Here is a 19,714-nt window from a genome sequence, read left to right as displayed (position 1 = left end):
ATCTGCTTTAGCAAAGGCGACATGTTCAGAGATAAGGAGCATGGCAGACACCAAGTTGGGAGTCTGTGTTAGATAGACCCCCAGAGCACCAGGGTCGACTGCTCTTATATGCTCTTGTAATTAACTCTTTCTGCAGGGTTGGATCACTACTCCATTCTCCTTCCAGGCAGGTGTTACCTCTTTAAGGCAACAGACAAGGAGATCAACTTCTCCCAGATCAAGCTCCACATGGAATCCCCTTACCTCTAGAAAACTGGCTGTTGGGCAGACTCCAGCTCTGGTTGCACTGTAGTTCCCGAATATATTCTGGGAGCACTCACATGTGTCAACTACTACAGCAGGTACAGCAAATGAGGATGTGTATTCTCTGTTTGCACATTCAGACCTGGTTTGGGTTGGTTCTGTTTTCATGCGTCCTTCTAAGGCTTACAAGGTGTAGGATTCACACGTCATCCATTACTGGTAGGCATTTTTTCAGAGTGCTTGAACTGGAGATTCACAAATTCAGGATTCAGAACAAAACACAGTGTTAAGGGTTGATATAAATAATAAAAATTAATTTCTATCCAAACAGCCCCCTTTTTAGGTCTCGACTTAAAAGCATTGCTTTTAGCAATGATTGTTGTCGAGAATTATAGTAGGCAATCCAAGGCCTGAAACCATCGCAGATTTTGAACAGTTCCTGTGAACTAGTGGAGTGGAAAGCGCGTCCACATCAAAGCCATCTGTTGCTTCCCCAGTGTGCTCAGCCTCACTTCTCCTCCCCCCTAATTAAAACCCCCGTAAATGAAACACCCACTATGTTCTGAGCTGCTCAGTTCAATCTACATAGAAATGAAATGCTTAAACTGCCAGGAATACAGGGATGCAATAAGGCAATATCTACATTCTTGCCCAGTGGATTAGACTCGTTTTTTGTGCCCTTCTGCCCCTGTTAGACTCATTTTTTGTGCCCTTCTGCCCCCTGTTAGACTTGTTTTTCCCTTGTTTTTCCTCCCTTCTGCCCTCTGTTAGACTCGTTTTTTCTGCCCTTCTGCCCTCTGTTAGACTCGCTTTTTGTGCCCTTCTGCCCTCTGTTAGACTCGTTTTTCCCTCTTGCAACCCCAGCATCACCTTTCTGCCCCTATTAGACTAGTTTTTTTCCCCCTTGTTTTTCTGCCCGTCTGTCCCTATTAGACTCGTTTTTTGTGCCCTTCTGCCCCTGTTAGACTCGTTTTTGTGCCCTTCTGCCCTTATTAGACTCGTTTTTTCCCTTGTTTTTGTGCCCTTCTGCCCCTATTAGACCCGTTTTTTGTGCCCTTCTGCCTGTTAGACTCGTTTTTTGTGCCCATCTGCCCTGTTAGACTCGTTTTTCCCTTGTTTTTCTGCCCTTCTGCCCTTTGTTAGACTCGTTTTTGTGCCCTTCTGCCCCTGTTAGACTCGTTTTTTGTGCCCTTCTGCCCCCTGTTAGACTCGTTTTTACCTTGTTTTTCTGCCCTTCTGCCCTCTGTTTGACTCGTTTTTTGTGCCCTTCTGCCCTCTGTTAGACTTGTTTTTTCCCCTTGCAACCCAAGCATCACTCAGCGCAACCCCAGCATCACTCAGCACAACCCCTGCATCACTCAGCGCAACCCCTGCATCACTCAACGCAACCCCTGCATCACTTAGCGCAACCCCTGCATCACTCAGCGCAACCATCACTCAGTGTAACCCCTGCATCACTCAGTGCAACCCGTGCATCACTCAGCGCAACCCCAGCATCACTCAGCACAACTGCAGTATCACTCAGCGCAACCCCAGCATCACTCAGCGCCACCCAAGCATCACTCAGCGAAACCCCAGCATCACTCAGCCCAACCCCTGCTTCACTCAGCGCAACCTCAGCATCACTACGCGCCATCACAGCATCAATCTCTGCAACCATTCAACAACAACTGGTTCAAATATGTTCTCTCAATGTTTCAAACTTTATTACAAATGTCACAAAAAGATGTTATTATTTCACTTCTGTTCTTGGATTTTCATCACAATAAAATACATTGAACATAATCTTCACAAAAGTTCTTTACAAAAGTTTAAGCTATTGCCATTATAAATTAGAATCACTTTTATTTAAGTATTAATTATTTAAAAAAATTAAAAGCCATTGTTATTTGTAATATCAATACATCTAAGTCACGTAAATACAAAACATGTTGCATTACAAATGCTATAGGTGTCACATTTGCGAAAGTTATAACTATTGGCATTGTAAATGACAAAGCTATTAATTTAGCTATTTTCAAAACCAACACATATATAAAAAATTGTCATTTTTTGGGGCGTGGCTGGCAGCCAACGATGGCGGCCGCAGCTTAGAGAGGCTCCTGTGACGAGGCGGCTTCCCACTCAAATCCGTCATATTAATCCTGATTTTCGAGGTGCTTTGAGGGGTGGATCGGACCCAGAGGCCGTGCAGCACCCGGTGGTCCAATCTCGGGACGGCGAAGTCCCCGAAACAGCGCGATCATCGCCTGGCAGAAGGCGGCGAGAGGTGGGGCCTAGCGCTCTCCTGGAGGCAGCGGAGTTGCATAAACTTGGGACCCAGCCGGAAATAATCTTTTGTCGGCGGTGGTTGGCCGGAAGTACCGGTGCCCGGGACGCACCGCCAGAACAATCCGTACTCATCCTCCGGCTCCCCGGTGATGCACGTGGGGCCCCGAGACGGCCCGTGGCGGTAGATACTCGCTGACCACGCCCGGTGCGCTGCAAATATCGCCAGGGCTCAGATGGCTGGCCCCGCCATTTTTGGGCGTTGGCTGCACGTTGTGCCCTGGGCTTTCCCAGCAACCACCCCAGCGGAACTGCTCGCCATGGCGGTGCGATGAAGACCTGAGGTCCTACTACTGCAACAGTCGACTAACGTGACCCCGCGGACGACGGCAAAATAGCGAACCATTGATTTGATCACGGACCTGCGTTGGTCCGCAACGACCGTCAGACCACAGTCATGTCCAACAGAGGCCCCAGGAATACCACTATTAAGGCAAAACTGGACAAATTCGCTTACGAGAGACAGACTCCTCCCCAAGACCAGCGCAAAAATGCGGGGAAAACATCGGAGTCTGAGGGGGCGAATAAGGCCACACTAGAGGACGTTCTGGTGGCGCTGGCCCAGGTGCAAGCTACCGTAGGAGCGACAGCCACGGAAGTCACCCTGATACGAGCGGATCTCCAGAAAATGAATGAAAGGGTTAAACAGGTCGAGGTGGTCACTAAATCACTGGTCGAAGATGTGTCTGAGTTACAAACGGCAGTGGAACGTCTGCAGACAGATAACAAACTACTCAGAGATAAGTTGGATGACCAAGAAGGGCGCTCCTGGCGCAATAACGTTCAAATTTTAGGAGTGCCGGAATCTGAAGACAAGGGCGCCATGGACCTCTATGTGGCAGAGTTAATCAAAAACAAACTCCAGCCCAAAGGCCTCTCGAACTTTTTTTCGGTGGAGCGGGCCCATAGAGTGCCTGGGGGCAAACCTAAGACAGGTGGTTCGCCTAGACCAATATTGGCGAGACTTTTCAATTTCAGGGACCGCGACGCCATCTTACAGGCCGCAAGGGTGGCGCCGCCTATCCAAATACAGAACTCAAGAATTGCCTTCTTCCCAGACTATACGGCAGAGGTCTCCAGGAAGCGCAGAACGTTCCTGGAGGTAAAGAAAACATTGAGGGAAAAGGAGCTGCCGTACTCGATGCTCTTTCCGGCCCGGCTGCGAGTGGTAGCGAACAAAAAAGTATGGTTTTTTGATACTCCGGAAACGGCCCGGGACTGGCTTGAGGGATGGCATACTGTGGACCGGCAGCGGAGGCGACATAGGTCCGACCAGGATCGTAGACTTGACAGCAGAACTGGCTCACAGACGTCTGGACGTGGAGGAGCGGAAAGTTCTCCATCCCGTGGTTTTGCGGGGGCTGGTGGTGAAGAATGACCCCATTCTCCGATTCTCTTGAACAGGGCAATAGCCGACCATTCACACACTGTTGTATAAGCTGCAGTTGGACACTGGCAAGAACACCCCTACGGCACGCAGGGATGCCGCCTGCTCGGGGAGACGCTCTCCCCCCTACACGCAAGTACTCTGGTTGCGGGATGGGTTAAGCACTCTGCTCAGTTGGGGGGGGCGGGCAGTTGGAAGTCCGTTAGGCAGGGTAGCAGGGAGGGGGGATGGGGGGGGTTCGTAGTGTTATTGTTAGGAAGGTATGTAAACGGTCGAGGACAATGTTTTAATTCCTGTATGAGTCAGTACATGTTGGTTGGAATGGACAGTGATCATAAGCCCCCGTGATGTCCCTTAGTTCTTCGCTGTGCATTGGCATAGGCACCATACCAGATCCACTTTTTGGCCGATACATCATGAACCCCGAGGTACCTAATGGCTGATAACTCTGTCCCGGCAGGGGGGGTAATGGCCCCTGAATCACAGTGCCCTCCTCTACATTTGCTGTCTTGGAATGTGAGAGGTTTAGGGGATAAGGTCAAGCGAGGGCTGGTACTGACCGCAATTAAAAGACAGCGGCCCACCATAGCCCTACTGCAGGAGACTCATCTGGTAGGGGGGGCTACAAAGGCCTTGGACAGACGAGGTTATAAAATGTTGGTCCACTCCGAGTTCACGTCCGGTTCCAGGGGGACCGGCATTCTAATACAGAAAAACACACGATTCATCCCCTTACTGACTAAGACTGATGATCAGGGCTGCTTCGCGGCCCTGCAGGGGCAGTGGGAGGGGAAACTTTTTAATTTGGTCTCAGTGTATATCCCACCGGCACTGCACTCGGTTCACCTCCCAAAACTAGGTGACTTTCTTCTGACTCTCCCCGAGGGCGAGATCATCCTGGGGGGGGATTTTAATGCAGTTATGGAAACGCAGCTTGATAAACACCCCACACCGGTTCGGGCGGGGGGGTCTCCTACCTCCAACGGTTCGCAGCGGCCATGGGACTGACTGACATCTGGAGACACTTACACCCTGGCACGAAACAATACACTTTTCATTCCGCTGTGCATGGCAGCCTCTCTTGCATCGACCACTTCCTGACGCTGGGAGAGGGCCTCCAACATATAGATGCAATGGTAATTCACCCTCGAGGGATTTCGGACCACTCACCGCTCACGCTAACACTTTCCTCACAGGCACCATCACGCAAACGCATTTACCCCATTCACGCTACCTACTTTAAAGTTCCACAGGTTCGCAAGGCCCTTAAAAGAACAACGAAGCAATATTTCCAAGAAAACATACACTCAGTGCGCTCCCCCGAGATACTTTGGGAAGCCTATAAAACGGTCCCATGGGGACAAGCCATTAACTCCATTGCGGGTCATAAAAGACAAATGTCTCAGGAATTGGTCAATCTGGAGGTGACTTTACAGGAACGGACCACGGCCCATGAACAGCACCCCTCTCCATCAATACTTCACGCACTCACCCTTCAACAACAGCTATATAACGACCACCTGCGCATCCAAGTAAAAGGACACATAATCGACACACAAAATAGAATCTATGAGGTGGGTGAAAAAGCTGGGAAAATGCTGGCGTGGCTTGATAAACGGGAGGGTAATTCCCGGGGGATCCAACGTCTGAAAGACGAAAGTGGGGCGGTACACACAGACCCAAGACGTATCACAGAGCTACTCGCTGCCCATTTTGAATGGGTGTACACCCCGGAACGTGTGATCACACCCGAGATGGCCAAAGACCTCCTAGCTCCGATCGAGGTCCAAACATTGTCACCGGAAGCGTCAAATGAGTTGGAGGCGGACATCACTGCCGATGAAATCCAACTGGCGATTCGGGCTCTAAACCCGGGCAAAGCAATGGGACCCAATGGCATACCCATTGAATGGTACCAAGCAGTGCCTGAGACCCTCAGTGTACATCTATTGGGAATGTTTACAGAATGCCTAGAGAAGGGGTCCCTTCCGCCGGATCAGCGCGCGGCGACCATCGTAATTATTCCTAAACCGGGCAAACCACCTAATGAATGTTCCTCTTATCGTCCCATATCCTTACTAAATGCCGAAGTTAAGATTTTGGCTAAACTCTTAGCGACAAGGATCCTGCCCCATCTGTCGTCGACCAATCCGGATTTATGCCACACAGAAACACAGCGTTGAATCTGCGAAGGCTGCACGGCGTGCTGGCTAGAGCTGATTCCATCAACACACCAGCAGTAATTTTGGCGCTTGACGCTAAAATGGCGTTTGATTTGGTGGAATGGGCATATCTTTTTGAGGCACTGAAGCACTTGGGGTTCGGGCCCTGCTTTATTGCGTGGGTCAAACTACTATACACTGACCCAATGGCACACGTGGTGGCTAATGGCCATATTTTGCATACGTTCCCGCTGGGGAGGGGCACACGGCAGGGTTGTCCTTTGTCACCCCTGCTGTTCGCTATTTCTTTGGAACCTCTCGCGACCCTCATAACAACCTCGCCTCTCCTCAAGTGCATATCATGGAGTGGGGGATGGGAGGATCGAATGTCTCTATATGCAGACGATATGTTGATTTATCTAACAGACCCCGAATGCGGAGTGCCGGCTTTGTTACACATTTGTGACACCCATGGCAGTGTTTCCGGCTATACGCTGAACTGGAATAAATCGGAACTGTACGTTTTGCAGGGGCAGACCCCGAACCTTGGCGAGGCGTGCCCACTAACGATAGCGGGCTCATCGTTTAAGTTTCTGGGCATTCATATCACTAGGGACCCAACGGAATTCATGGATAAGAATCTGAAACCTCACTTGGATAGACTTAAATGAAATGTTACGTTCTGGTCGGGTTTTCCTCTAACACTCTTGGGCAGAGCTGCACTCTATAAAATGATGCCGTTGCCACGTTTTTTGTATGTCCTCGAAAATACACCCTATCCTGTAGCCCCATGGTTTTTTCAGAAAGTGGCAGCACTAGTTTCCAACCTTTTATGGGGGAACCTCCCTGCACGCATTGCATAATCCAAGCTGCACAGAGGTTGCTACGACGGGGGTATTGCACTACCTAACTTAAGACTGTATTATTGGGCAGCACACCTTAAGCCGATCAACCAATGGATTCACGCACCTCAAACCGAGCCAGCGTTTCAGTCAGACAGGGCACAATTGGGCACGAATAGTCTGTTGGGTCCGTTGTATGATCACCGTAAAGTTCGCGCCTTACTGGGTCCCACTAAATTAACAGTTCAGTTGTGGCATACAGCAACAGCAGCGCTGGGTTGGAAAGGAAAGATCACCAAGATGACCCCGCTGTGGGACTCTCGGGTGCTGGGCAACATGAGGAACAGTAAGGGTTTTACACACTGGGATACTATAGGGATTTCCACGGTAGGTGATCTTTGGGAGTGGAATGGGGTGATACCTTTTGCCCGGCTAAAAGAATTATATGACCTTGGTGACAGGGAACTTTACAGGTACATCCAAATACAGCATGCATTGCTCGCAGCCCTGCCCCCCGACACACCTCTGCCCGAGTCCTCGCCATTGGAAGACCGCCTCCTTACTGATTGCATGTTGGAAAGGGCAACATCACTCACTTACCGCAAATTGCTCAATAATTTCCCGGATCCAACACTCCTGTTAAAAGGGAAATGGGAGGCGGACACCAGCAAAATGGACGAGCATGAGTGGAATGAGGCACTTGGGTCCCCTAAGGAAGTGGGCATCTCGGCGCGAATGCGGCTAGTGCAACTCAAGATACTACACAGGGTTTATTACACTAGGACCATGTTACACCACATTCATAGGACGCCACATCCATACTGCCTTCGTGGGTGTGGGGAGGAAGGAACATTTTTCCACACCATATGGGAATGCCCCAAGATTCGGGAATACTGGAAGCAGATACTCCACACAATCTCACAAACATTAGATCTGTCGCTGTTGCCTGACCCACGGAGGTGCTTACTAAACATATGGGAGCCTACTGACCTTTCCAGATATGAACAGCTCTGGGTCACGGTAGGATTAATGGTGGCAAAACGAGACATCGCACAGTGCTGGGGTGCAGCAGAACTGCCGACCAAGTCACAATGGTGTCTGAATATGGACAGGGTGATGGTAACCGAAAGGGCAGTCTATTCTAACCGGGCCTGCCCAGGGAAATGGAATAAGGTCTGGACGAAATGGAATGTGTACAGGGGGAAAATTTGTGATCCCTTGCTGGAAGATGACCAAGATGTCTCCGACGAGGAAGAGGGGTGAAGCTAGGTGAGATGGGTGGTAAGGAGGGAAGCCAAGGATACTGTACGGGATCTCCTCTTAAAATTGACACGTGGGAAGCAGGGAGTGGATGTAAGGATAAAATTGGCGGGGGCGATCGAATACCGGGGCACGAGATTAGAGTAGGCCTCTCTCAAGAGGCACTTGTAACTCGAACTGTGTTGATTCATGCAAGATCGTAATATCATTCCTAATGTTTTAAGTTGAAGTTTGTTGTTTTTTCAAAAAAAGTAAAATCAAAAACCTCATCCAGCGTCGACACAGATATCTGAGATGCACTTTTATTTTGCCGCAACCTTATTTGTACATATACAGAAACTGGTGACTTAATGACTATTTCGAAATGCTGCATTTTGAATTACGAACTGTGATAGCGGCCGGCCCACTGGGTTGTAGGCATTCCGCTGTGTACTATACAATGTGCAATAAAGGTTTTAAAAAAAAAAAATTGTCATTTACAAGACTAATAGTTCACACTTTCATAATGCAAGACCTATTGCATTGCAAATGCTTGTTTTTTTAGCAACCTGAGGATAATGAAAGACTGGGAAAAAGGCATACCTCTCTAACCCGTACCATGCAGTTTGCATGCAGCTCTTTGATGGTAGTTCATAGCTCATTGTGCTAGATTATGATTGTAACTTATGAACTGCACAGTAACAAATATTATATGTGACAAAAGCAGTAGCCCACTAAAATATGGCCATAAAATACTGTTCTTTGATATGCATGATGCATATTTTTTGCAACGGGCTTATTATCCCCTGTGCTACCTTAGATGAGCCAGATCTGCCCCTACACAAACTCCCATCTCTCTCCAGAAGGTACATTAATCACCAGCGTGACAAAACCGGCCCCCATCACCTTCCAGTCTTCTGTTTAATTGCCTGATGCCTGGTACAGCGAGTGTGGCCTTGAAAGGGTGGCCTCTTCTAGATGGCACTCGCACTCTGAACAACAAGAACTGTAATACTACCCTTCACCAACCATCTACCAAATGGCAGTATTCAAGAAGGGTTATCGACAGCCCTCTGCAACAAAAGTACTTTAACAAATTACTAAAGGGATGCTTGTCCCCTCCTTCCGCACTTCAATGTCTAGGTCCCCTGCCTCCAATCTCCGGAATGCCAACAATGCTCTTTTACTATCTGGTAAGTGGCCTCACCTCCATCTTGTGCAGGCCAGGACCTTCTAAATGGAACTGACAGTGCTCCTTCACTCTGGTTCAGTCAAACATGCATTATGTATGTAACTCACTGATCACACTCAAACATACAGGCACACTTGTGCTGGGATGTTAGTGCAAGTGTCCAGGTTATCTTGTAGCAGCTGAACTATCCAGGAGTCAGCCAGTAGGCCACCACTCATTGACCCAGGTAAAAAAGGTCTGATTACAATATAGGATTACTAGACCTTGGATTGCTGCCACCCCTGCTCTATATGCTAGAATGCATGACCTGCACAGTAGTCCACCGCCACTACGGAGAGTACGCCTGCCGCGCCCCTCCAGGTCCAGGACTGTCCTCACATCAATACAAAGGCTAGGTCTTCGCACGTAGGCTGAGTTAGCATGAGGCTGGGACCAAAATGTCAAAAACCGAGATACTGGATACTTTTAGATGGGCAAACAGGATAGGAGATACCACTTTACACTGTGAGGGACATCCCCCTTTCAGCTATTGTAAATTGTTTTAAATGTAGATTCTTTCACATGAATGTTACTGCCATTAACTTAATATATGGCAATATTTCCTGTTTCGTGTATTTTTTGAATTGTGATTCTTTAGTTCTTCTCATGTCGAACTGCTGGCTTCTCAGTATACTTTATACATAAAATATGTATTTGCTTCTATGAATGTAGTTGGAGGAGTTCGCTATTTTACAACATGTTGTAATGTTCCAACAGGCTGCGCAGGAGCTGCAGAGGAGGATAAAGAAGGGCCACAGGATGGAAGTAAGTGACATTTTAGCTGGCTGTCTGATGAAGGGTTGAATGGCTGCACATTAATTCTACCGGCACAATATACAGAGGTTTTCGAGACTGAATTCAGACTTGTGTTAAAAAATATCCTAATGTATACATTTGTAAAGTGCTCGGGATTTTCCAAGGCATACTGCATGTGTGTAGTTTATTCAGCATGTGCTATGTGTACTCCAGAAATGGCCACAAGTGAGTGATTGGTTGCAGCAAAGAACCTGAAAATTGCCTTGTTGCTAGGATGACAGAGGCGCCAATATGTTTAAATTCTTGCACTACAAACGAATCAAGTATGGGACTGTGAACTCAACCATATGTACCATACTGCCTCGCACACCCATAGCACCTCGCGCACCCACACTCCCAGGCACACCCACACACAAGATTCTCAAATGGATTCACAAACGTGGAAGTTCAAAACAGGGGGTCTCCGGAGTAGCCAGGGACGTCACATGCTTACTTGGTAAACACTGCCAAATTCTTAGACCTGCATTTTCTACAATATGAAATGGACCTGGCATAAGTTGTACTTAAACAGCAGTGAAAAGCAGCTGTCTATGCAGTATTTGTACGATGTACATAAGAACAGTAAACCTGTTGGAAACTTTTTTTCTATTCAATGAAGAATGACTTCATTAAAATAACATGAAACTTCTTACCTTGACTGTGAGCCTGCTTGTTTGATCTATTTGGGAAAATACCTACACACCATTAAGGACCATGACTGACCGATTTTACAACATGCATACTTTACGTATGAATAATAAGACAGTTGTAAGTGAATACTTAAAAGTCTTAACCTATGTAGTTTATATATTGTGGAGTTTACATGTTTAAATCCATAGCTGTGCAAATGGAACCACTTTTTCATAGATGTTAGTTCGGCTAATTCTGATCTGTAGATTATGTATATAATAAGTATATGTAGGAATGGTATGTGTGGGCACTGACGTAGTGCAAACCAAGCTCAGGACCAGCGGGGCACTGAGACTTTGATGGGGCTATCACCAAACTGAGAGGCCTTCCTATGATCTGCAGGGCATGGCACCAGATTCTAGGGAATAAAGCTCAACCGTGATTACTTTTAAACTGGAATATTTAATTCTTTAAAGGAAATGAAGAATTTGGTCATGCAAACACAATTTGCTGGGGTAAAGTGTGCACCTCGAGCACCACCCTGAGGCTGAAACTGGTACACTGGCCTTAGCAAACTTACTACAGTTGCAATAAACTTGCCAGCCACTAGTGAGGCAAGCCCAGCACCTTTAACTTTGCTCTTAGATCCCAGAGCTCCTCCATTGGTTTTCTTTTGGGCTTAGACTTGTAGCATGGGAAATCTTCTGGACCTCTTCCTGCAGGAAACACTGCAAGACACTACGGCAAGCAGTAGCGGTCGGCAGTAGGTGTTTCTATAGGGCGGTGACGTGGGAAGGAGGAGGGGCAGGGTGGGGGGAAATAATGTATGGATTACGGAGTTTTACAGGTAAGTAAACATTTAAATACATAAAACGAATTTCGTTGCGCACACTGCATCACCAAATGTGATGCAGTGCGCGCAACGAAATTCGTTTTATGTATTTAAATGTTTACTTACCTGTAAAACTCCGTAATCCATACATTATTTCCCCCCACCCTGCCCCTCCTCCTGCCCACGTCACCGCCCTATAGAAACACCTACTGCCGACCGCTACTGACGGCAAGCAAGGAAAATCTGCTTTGCACAAAATGGCTGTTAACGAATGTTATGTTATGTTATGTTATGTTATGTTATGTTATGCTATGTTATGTTATGCTATTCTGAATTTGTTAAGCGCACGGGCACCCAGAGGTTTCATGGCGCTGGTGGTGAGGAAGAATGACAGAACAGTTAACCTATCCCGAAGCTTGCTTGAATAGCCAGGTCTTCAGTGCACCCCGGAACTCCATGAGATTGGTACATCTCCTGAGCGACAAGGGGAAAGAGTTCCAAACCTTTGGGGCAAGATAAGCAAATCGGCACCCGCCAAGGTGCCTCCGTTTAAAGGAGGGTAGAGTGAGAAGGGACTGATGAGCAGAGCGGAGATTGCGGGTCGGCTCATGTTTGATTATTAGGCTGTTGATGAACATGAGACTTTTCCCATGAAGAGCCTTAAAGGCCAAGCATCCTGCTGTGAACATTACCCGTTGGGCTATGGGTAGCCAGTGAAGAGTGGCCAGCAAAGGTTTCGCCGAGCTCCTGCCTCGGTTCTTGAACATTAATCTGGCCGCTTGGTTTTGCACAATTCGCAAGCGTTTAGACAGGAACAGGGGGAGGCCTAAATAGATAGAGTTTGAGAAGTCTAATCGGGAAAGGACCAAGGCGAGAACCACCGGAATGAGGGCAGGGTGAGTAAGTAGATGGGCAATTTTTCTGATTTTGCGTAACTGAAGGAAGATGGACGAGATCACAGCTCCCACCTGACTTTTCACAGAGAGATCGGAGTTAATGGTGATCCCGAGGCTTTTCACCGAGAGAGAGGGGGAAGGAGGGGATCCCATTGTTGACGGCCAAAAATGAGGGTCCCAGCTGATCGAGCTTTTACCCGGGAGTACCAACTCGGTCTTCCCGGGGTTAAGTTTTAAGTGGTTCAACTCCATCCACCGTTGAATATGCAGCATGGTAGCCTGGAATTCCACGGCGGAGTCGGTTGAGTCCAGTGGGAAAATTAGCTGCAGGTCGTCAGCATAGTTATAAATCGTGACCCTCCTGTTTTTTAAGGAATGTAATAGGGTGTTGAGATATAGATTAAACAGGAGGGGGGACAGTGACGAACCTTGCGGGATGCCACAGGTGGTGGATAATTTGGGCGCTAAAAAGTTCCCGAGCTTAACTGCCTGGGTCCGGTCGCTCAGGAAAGACTTCACCCAGCCGAGGGCCAAGCCTCGCAGACCCGCTTGTTCGACACAGTGTAATAAGATGGTATGGTCCACCGTGTCGAACGCTGCCGACAGGTCCAGGAGCACCAAGGCCTGATGTATACCCCTGTCGGCATTGGACCTCATTGTGTCCAGAACTGCGTGGATCACTGCCTCGGTTGAGTGCGCCTGGCGAAAACCGGCTTGGTTAGGCTCCAGGTAATCAGATGTTTCAATGAAGTTGGATATGCAGCTAGCCACATGGCCTTCCAAGATCTTTGCTCCGAAAGGGAGGAGGGATATGGGCCGGTAGTTAGAGAGATTGGCACCCGGTTTTTTGATTAATGGGACCAGCGTTGCATTTTTAAACGAAATGGGGACTATTCCCTGAGCTAGGGACTCATTCAAGAGGGGGAGTATGCCTAGCGGGAGTGCTGAATAAACTTCCCTCAGTACATGTGGGGGGCAGCAATCATTAGGTGAGCCGGACTTCACAGGGTTAATCAGTTCCACTAACCTAGATTGATCTATCGGAAGGAAAGCCTCGAATTCGGATGGGTTTCTGCAGATGTCCTCGATGGCCGCCATGCTAGGTCTTTCCAGGATGCTTTCTTTTATGATGGCTATCTTGTCCTTGAAGAAATTATTGAGCTGATTACACAGCTTTTGCGTGGGGGCTTGGGGGGGGGAGGTTCTTGCATCATTACAGAGGTCATTCACAACCCTGAAAATTTCTCTAGATTTATTTTGTGCGTTCAGAATTTTGTCGGAAAAGAAGGCTGCCTTAGTAGATAGAATGGAGTTCTTATAATTCCTGCGGGCAGTCGTATATGACACTCTGTCCTCGTCTGAGTACCCATGTCTCCATTTCCTCTCAAATTGGCGCAATTCTAGTTTTAGTTTTTTTAAATCCGCCGTGAACCACCTATGGGCATCCATACGACGGGCAAGAGAGAATTTGGAGAGTGGAACATGCTCGTTGCAGGCTGCCAAGAGCCAGTCAGTGAGATTTTTTTCCATAAGATTAATATCTAGGGTAGGTGCTGGAATTGAATTAGCCAAGGAAGACAAGAAATCATGATTGTTTAGTGATCTCCATTTCCTTACTACTTCTCCTGCAGGAATGGGGGCCTTCATGTGGCCGTGAAGAGTGTAGGAGAATTGCAGTAGATGGTGATCAGACCATATGCAAGGGGTTGCCGTCGGGACGGACAAAGGGACATTATGAGACCAGATCTGGTCCAGAGTATGTCCCTTTTCGTGAGTAGAGGTAAGGACTGATTGAGAAAAGTTCAGATGGAGGAGGAGCGCAAAGAGTTCAATGGCCTGGGGCCCTGCTGCTGGGTCGTTAAACCAGTAGTTTAAATCCCCGATCAGCATCACCTTGTCATAGTCGACAGCTAAGCCAGCCATTTGCTCGCTCAGGGAAACCGGAAAGGTGGGCATGACCTTAGGGGGTCGGTAGATCAGTACCAATACCATAGTTCCCTTGTCTGTGTCATATTTGATTACAAGGTTTTCGGTATCTGGTAGATCCAGGGAAGGTAATTTAGTGAACTTATGATCTTTGCAGATGATGGCAGCAACGCCACCCCCATGCTTTCCTGGTTCTCTATTCACTGATAGTATATAATAGTCTGCCGGGAGAGCTGCAAGGACATCCGGTAGAGAATCTTGGGTAAGCCAGGTTTCGGTGATGAGTAGCATGTCCGGTCTATCAGAGTTGAGAAGTAGAAAGATATCTAGTTGATGTTTTACCATTGACCATGTGTTTAAGTATAGGCAGCGGAGTGTAAGGTCATTAGACCTCAAAGTTTTGCTAGTAGAGTGAGAGCCATGGGGAGTTTTATCAGGGGAGGCCTGGCCTGGCTGGGAGCAGTAGATGTTGTTGGCCGTTAGACAGGAGCGTGTGGCGGGATCCAGGCTGAGGAGGCGAGAGTGTTGTAAGGAGCAGAGTTCCAGGGGAGTATAGCTGTCATTTTCGCCATTCTGCCTAGTCCCTAGGCCCGTCCTGGCGCGGACGGGCGCAGACGGGCTTGCCTTAGGCGCGCCTTCCAGTTTATTACACTGCATTGGGAGTGCTTCCTACGGTATTGATTTTTCTGGTCTTGGACATGCTAGATGGATAATACTTTAGTGAATGGTCTCTCAAGCACAGCGGTAAACCCTGAGCATGCAACTGCCCTATGCAAATAAACAACCTGGTTGAAGTTGTGCGCGCAACAAAGTGTGTTTTATTTATTTATATGTTTACTTACCTGCTAAAGTCCGTAATCCATACATTACTCTCTGCCAGCACCTCTGCTCCCGAATCTATTGAGTGCGTTGGGTCAGGGACAGGTCAGCTACTCGGACAAGTCGGACAATCTAACTAGCTAAGCCTACCTTAGATATACAATTTTCCAAGGCAGTGTACCACCCCCCAATGTTGTTAGTTGTGTATTCCCTCAATTTGATTGGTTAAAAGACGAGAAGAGGTCATCACACCATACCAGTTTTGAGGTTACCTTCAAATTGATGTTCCCTTCCATAACTTTATTTTCCCATGCACTTTTATTCCACCCGGCATGAATGTATCAATAACAAATACAATGCAATATATCAGTCCAGTTTAGCTTCCTCTTGTGGGGTCACAGGGTGAGTTTCCCAGGCGCATCTTCCAGCAAGTCAAAATTTGTCATCCATTCAATGCCATGGCTTGTGGACTCAAGTGTTGTCAGCGCATGTTCAAATTCAGAACCCAAGATGGAACAACCTTAATTTTGATTGGCCCAAACACGAGCAAATAGCAAAGTAGAAGAGAAACAGTTTTAGAACAAGAATTAAATGAATGCACTGTATACCACTCATCTCTACTCTATTCCCATTATTTTATTTTTAACTACAGCGTTAAGGATTAAGCAGAACAAACAATTTAGTAAAAGCAGCAATGCAAGCATTAGCACGTTAAAACATAGAGAATCCATCTTAGTTCTAGTGCGCAGAAGCAAAGTTTTCCCACCAAGCAGAGAGACTACGTCATGTCACATGAATATGACAGACGCATGCGCAGTAAAGTTCCCGCCTTGCGGCGGCCATTTAAATGCATTTGGATTAAGTTTAGTAAAAGCACATAGACGAGCTTCCCCTAGATACTAGAAATGTTGTGTGGTGCAATATTAGTAAGACAAAACATATTAATTAGTACATTAATATTATTTTCGAGAGGGCTGAATACAAGTACGTCGCTTTACGTGCGCAACTTTGCTCCATCACTGCCATGCACCCTACGCATTCTCTGTACCTTCCTTTATCCCTGCTCTCCAACGCTGCTCTGACAGGCACTCAGAGAGGCCTGTCAGAGTAGTTTGGAATTCCTTTATGACATAGTAACAGTAGGTAACAGCTTTTGTTAACAACTGTTGCTTAGTCATAGCAGTGAGTTATTGGGTTTGAAATCCATTATTCAAGATAGTGGCTCTCTACCAGAGCCACAGATAACATATATGATTATACATGGGTAACAGAATTACGAAAATGTTTATTACCTAGAGGTTCTGAGTGACATGAAAAAGACAACAAGAGTGAATAGACAACTGTTTTCCTATATATATCTCTAGATGTATCTCTCTCCGATATATATATATATCAAACAAACAAAACATTTGATGATTTCGAATAATCAATTACCTCCTTTTCCGAGGCATAGCGTCATTATTATGTAACTACAACGGACTTATGGTGTATAACATTTAATACATAGGACTGAAATGTGCAGAATTTTCGATATAAAGGGCGAATATATCGTTTAGTCATAATATGAACTGAACTTGAAAGTTATTTCCCGATATTATTATTTTTTAGGACCCACATGGCGTGAAGGCAGGAACGTAACGGCAATTTAATAAAACACTGACGGCATTCGCCCCCAGTCTGTTTAACACGCACCCAGCACAAGGCACACATTGCATTTGGCCCCAGTATTTGTGACACGCCCCCAGCACAACGTGCAGGCCCACAAGTGAGTAGAGGGAACGGTTACTTACCATGCCTCCAGGTGAATGCAGACGCCAATTGAACGCATACGGCCAGGTGCGCAATTAGCATCATAATTTCGGAATGTGGCGCAATTGTTGGCTGCCGATTGCCGCACCCATTGGCCATGGCCCTTGCTCCCGTGCAATTCCGCAATTGCCGCGCCCATTGCCGTTTGTCACAGCCCTTGCTCCCGTGCAATTGTGCAATTGCCGCGCCTTTAGCTGAACTCAGACGCCCATTGAACTCTCTTGCTCCCGTGCATTTCCGCGCCCATTGGCCATGCCCCTTGCACCTGTGCAATTGCTTAATTGCTGTGCCCCTTGTCGTTTGTCTTGCCCCTTGCTCCTGTGCAATTGCGCAATTGCCACGCCCATTGTCATTTGTCACGCCCCCAGCACATGCCCCAAGCCTTTGTCATGCCCCCAGCACACGCCCCCAGTACAACGCACACGTTTAAGGAAAGCTTTTTTTTTGTCGTCATGCTGCGCCCTGCCCAGGCACACGCCCACAAGGGACTATTTTGCTGGCAGGGTTCTTTTACCTTTCAAATGTATATGGTGGCCATCTGTATAGCCGATGTGCTTCTGCTGCAACTGCCCTTTCCAATGCTGTATTAGGTGTTTTGATTGGTGCTGTGGTTACTGAGATTACCCGCCTCAAAGGTTAGGGCTCTCTCTTTATAATATTAGTATAGATATATATATATATATATATATATATTTGTGTGTGTATATATATATTAAAGATCACCAATCCAACTACCCCAGTGTTTTACCTTATACCTAAGGTGCATAAAGATGTGGTCAACCCACCTGGCCGCCCAATCATTTCTGCAATAGGGGGGGGCCTGGAAAATACTTCTAAATTTATTGATTCGTTCCTGTGTCCTTTGGTCAAACAACTTCCCTCCTTTATCCAAGACTCAAGCGATTTTTTGAGAAAAATCTATGATATTCCATGGGAAACAGATTTTTTATTGGTAACTATTGATGTCTCCACGCTTTACACAAGTATCAGGCATGAAGATGGCCTGCGAGCAGTAAAACATTTCTTAAAAGAACGCCCAATCAATCTATGGCTCCACACACAAATGCTTTTGGCAATGATTACAACCTGCCTAAACAGGAACTATTTCTTATTTGATGCCAACCTGTACAAACAGATATGTGAGACCGCGATGGGCACCTGCTTCGCCCCCAGCTATGCTAATTTGCATATGGGCTGGTGGGAGGAGCAGGTGGCCCAAGCGGATTTCCACAAAGAATGGGATGATAATATCCTCCACTGGAGCAGGTACATCGACGACCTGTTCCTCATATGGAAAGGTTCAGAAGCTAGTGCCCAAAACTTTATTGACAAACTTCAGGTCAACGACCTTAATTTAAAATTTACAAGCAACATCAGTGCCACATCTCTGAACTTCCTAGATCTCACTATCTTTGTAAAAAATGGGAAATTGCACTCTAACTTATATAGGAAGCCCACAGCAGGGAATACGTTGCTTCATGCAACAAGCTTCAATCAATCAATCAATCAGGAGTTTGTTAAAGCGCGACTACTCACCCGTAAAGGTCTCAAGGCGCTAGGGGTGGGGAGGGTGGGGGGGTGCAGGTTCCATTCCATCAAGGAGGGGGTCTGTCGAAGAGCCAGGTTTTGAGGTTTCTTGCGAAGATGGGGAGCGATGTTGTCTGTCTGAGGTGGAGCGGAAGGGCGTTCCATGCTTTGGCCGCGAGGAAGGAGAAGGAGCGGCCTCCCGATCTGGTCTTTCTGGGACCACGGCGTAGGAAAGCTGGGCTGATCGTAGGGTCCTTTGGGGTGCGTGGAATTTGAGTCGGCTGTTCAGGTATGCTGGTCCGGTGCCATGGAGGGCCTTGTGTGCGTGGGTGAGCATCTTAAAGGTGATTCTCGCCTCGACGGGGAGCCAGTGGAGTGTGCGCAGGTCCTGGGAGATGTGGCAGTGTTTTGGCAGGTTGAGGACCAGTCTTGCGGCGACGTTCTGGATGTTCTGTAGCTTGCGGATGAGGTTTTTGTTTATTCCGGCGTAGAGTGCGTTGCCGTAGTCGAATCTGCTGGTGACCGGGGCGTGAGTGACTGTCTTTCGGTGTTCGAGGGGGATCCATTTGAAGGTCTTACGAAGGAGGCGGAGGGTGTGGAAGCAGGAAGATGAGACAGAGTTGATCTGGCGGTCCATTTTGAGCTCGGAGTCCAGGATGATTCCCAGGTTGCGTGCGTGGTCTGTGGGGGTTGGCGGGTTTCCGAGGGCGGTGGGCCACCAGGTGTCGCTCCAGGCGTCGGGGTTTGGGCCCATGATGAGTACTTCTGTTTTGTTGGTGTTTAGTTGAAGGCAGCTGTTTTTCATCCATTTGGCAACGGCTTCCATGCCTTCTCGAAAGTTGCATCTGGCGGTGTTGGGCTCGTTGGATAGGGAGAGGATGGGCTGGGTGTCGTCTGCATATGACACGATGTTGAGTCCGTAGGTTCTGACGATGGGGGCAAGTGGAGCCATGTAGACGTTGAAGAGCGTCGGGCTGAGGGAGGAGCCCTGGGGGACTCCGCAGGTGATCGGTGTGGGGTCCGAGAGGAAAAGGGGGGAGTCTGACCC

General features: G+C 47.7%; 1 protein-coding gene across 1 annotated transcript in view; it reads left to right on the top strand.

Annotated features, from left to right (window-relative positions):
* Positions 1 to 19,714, top strand: part of LOC147683539 (kyphoscoliosis peptidase-like) — a 462,798-nt gene that overhangs the window by 109,617 nt on the left and 333,467 nt on the right. The window contains exon 3 of the mRNA XM_086943931.1: positions 10,150 to 10,197. Within this exon, the coding sequence (XP_086800057.1) occupies positions 10,150 to 10,197 (48 nt within the window). The remainder of the gene's footprint in view (positions 1 to 10,149; positions 10,198 to 19,714) is intronic.

Source organism: Lissotriton vulgaris, chromosome 11 (genome assembly GCF_964263255.1).
Source record: "Lissotriton vulgaris chromosome 11, aLisVul1.2, whole genome shotgun sequence".
Classification (NCBI taxonomy): domain Eukaryota; kingdom Metazoa; phylum Chordata; class Amphibia; order Caudata; family Salamandridae; genus Lissotriton; species Lissotriton vulgaris.
Note: the sequence above shows the minus strand (reverse complement) of the source record. Positions and strands in the feature narration are given on the sequence as shown.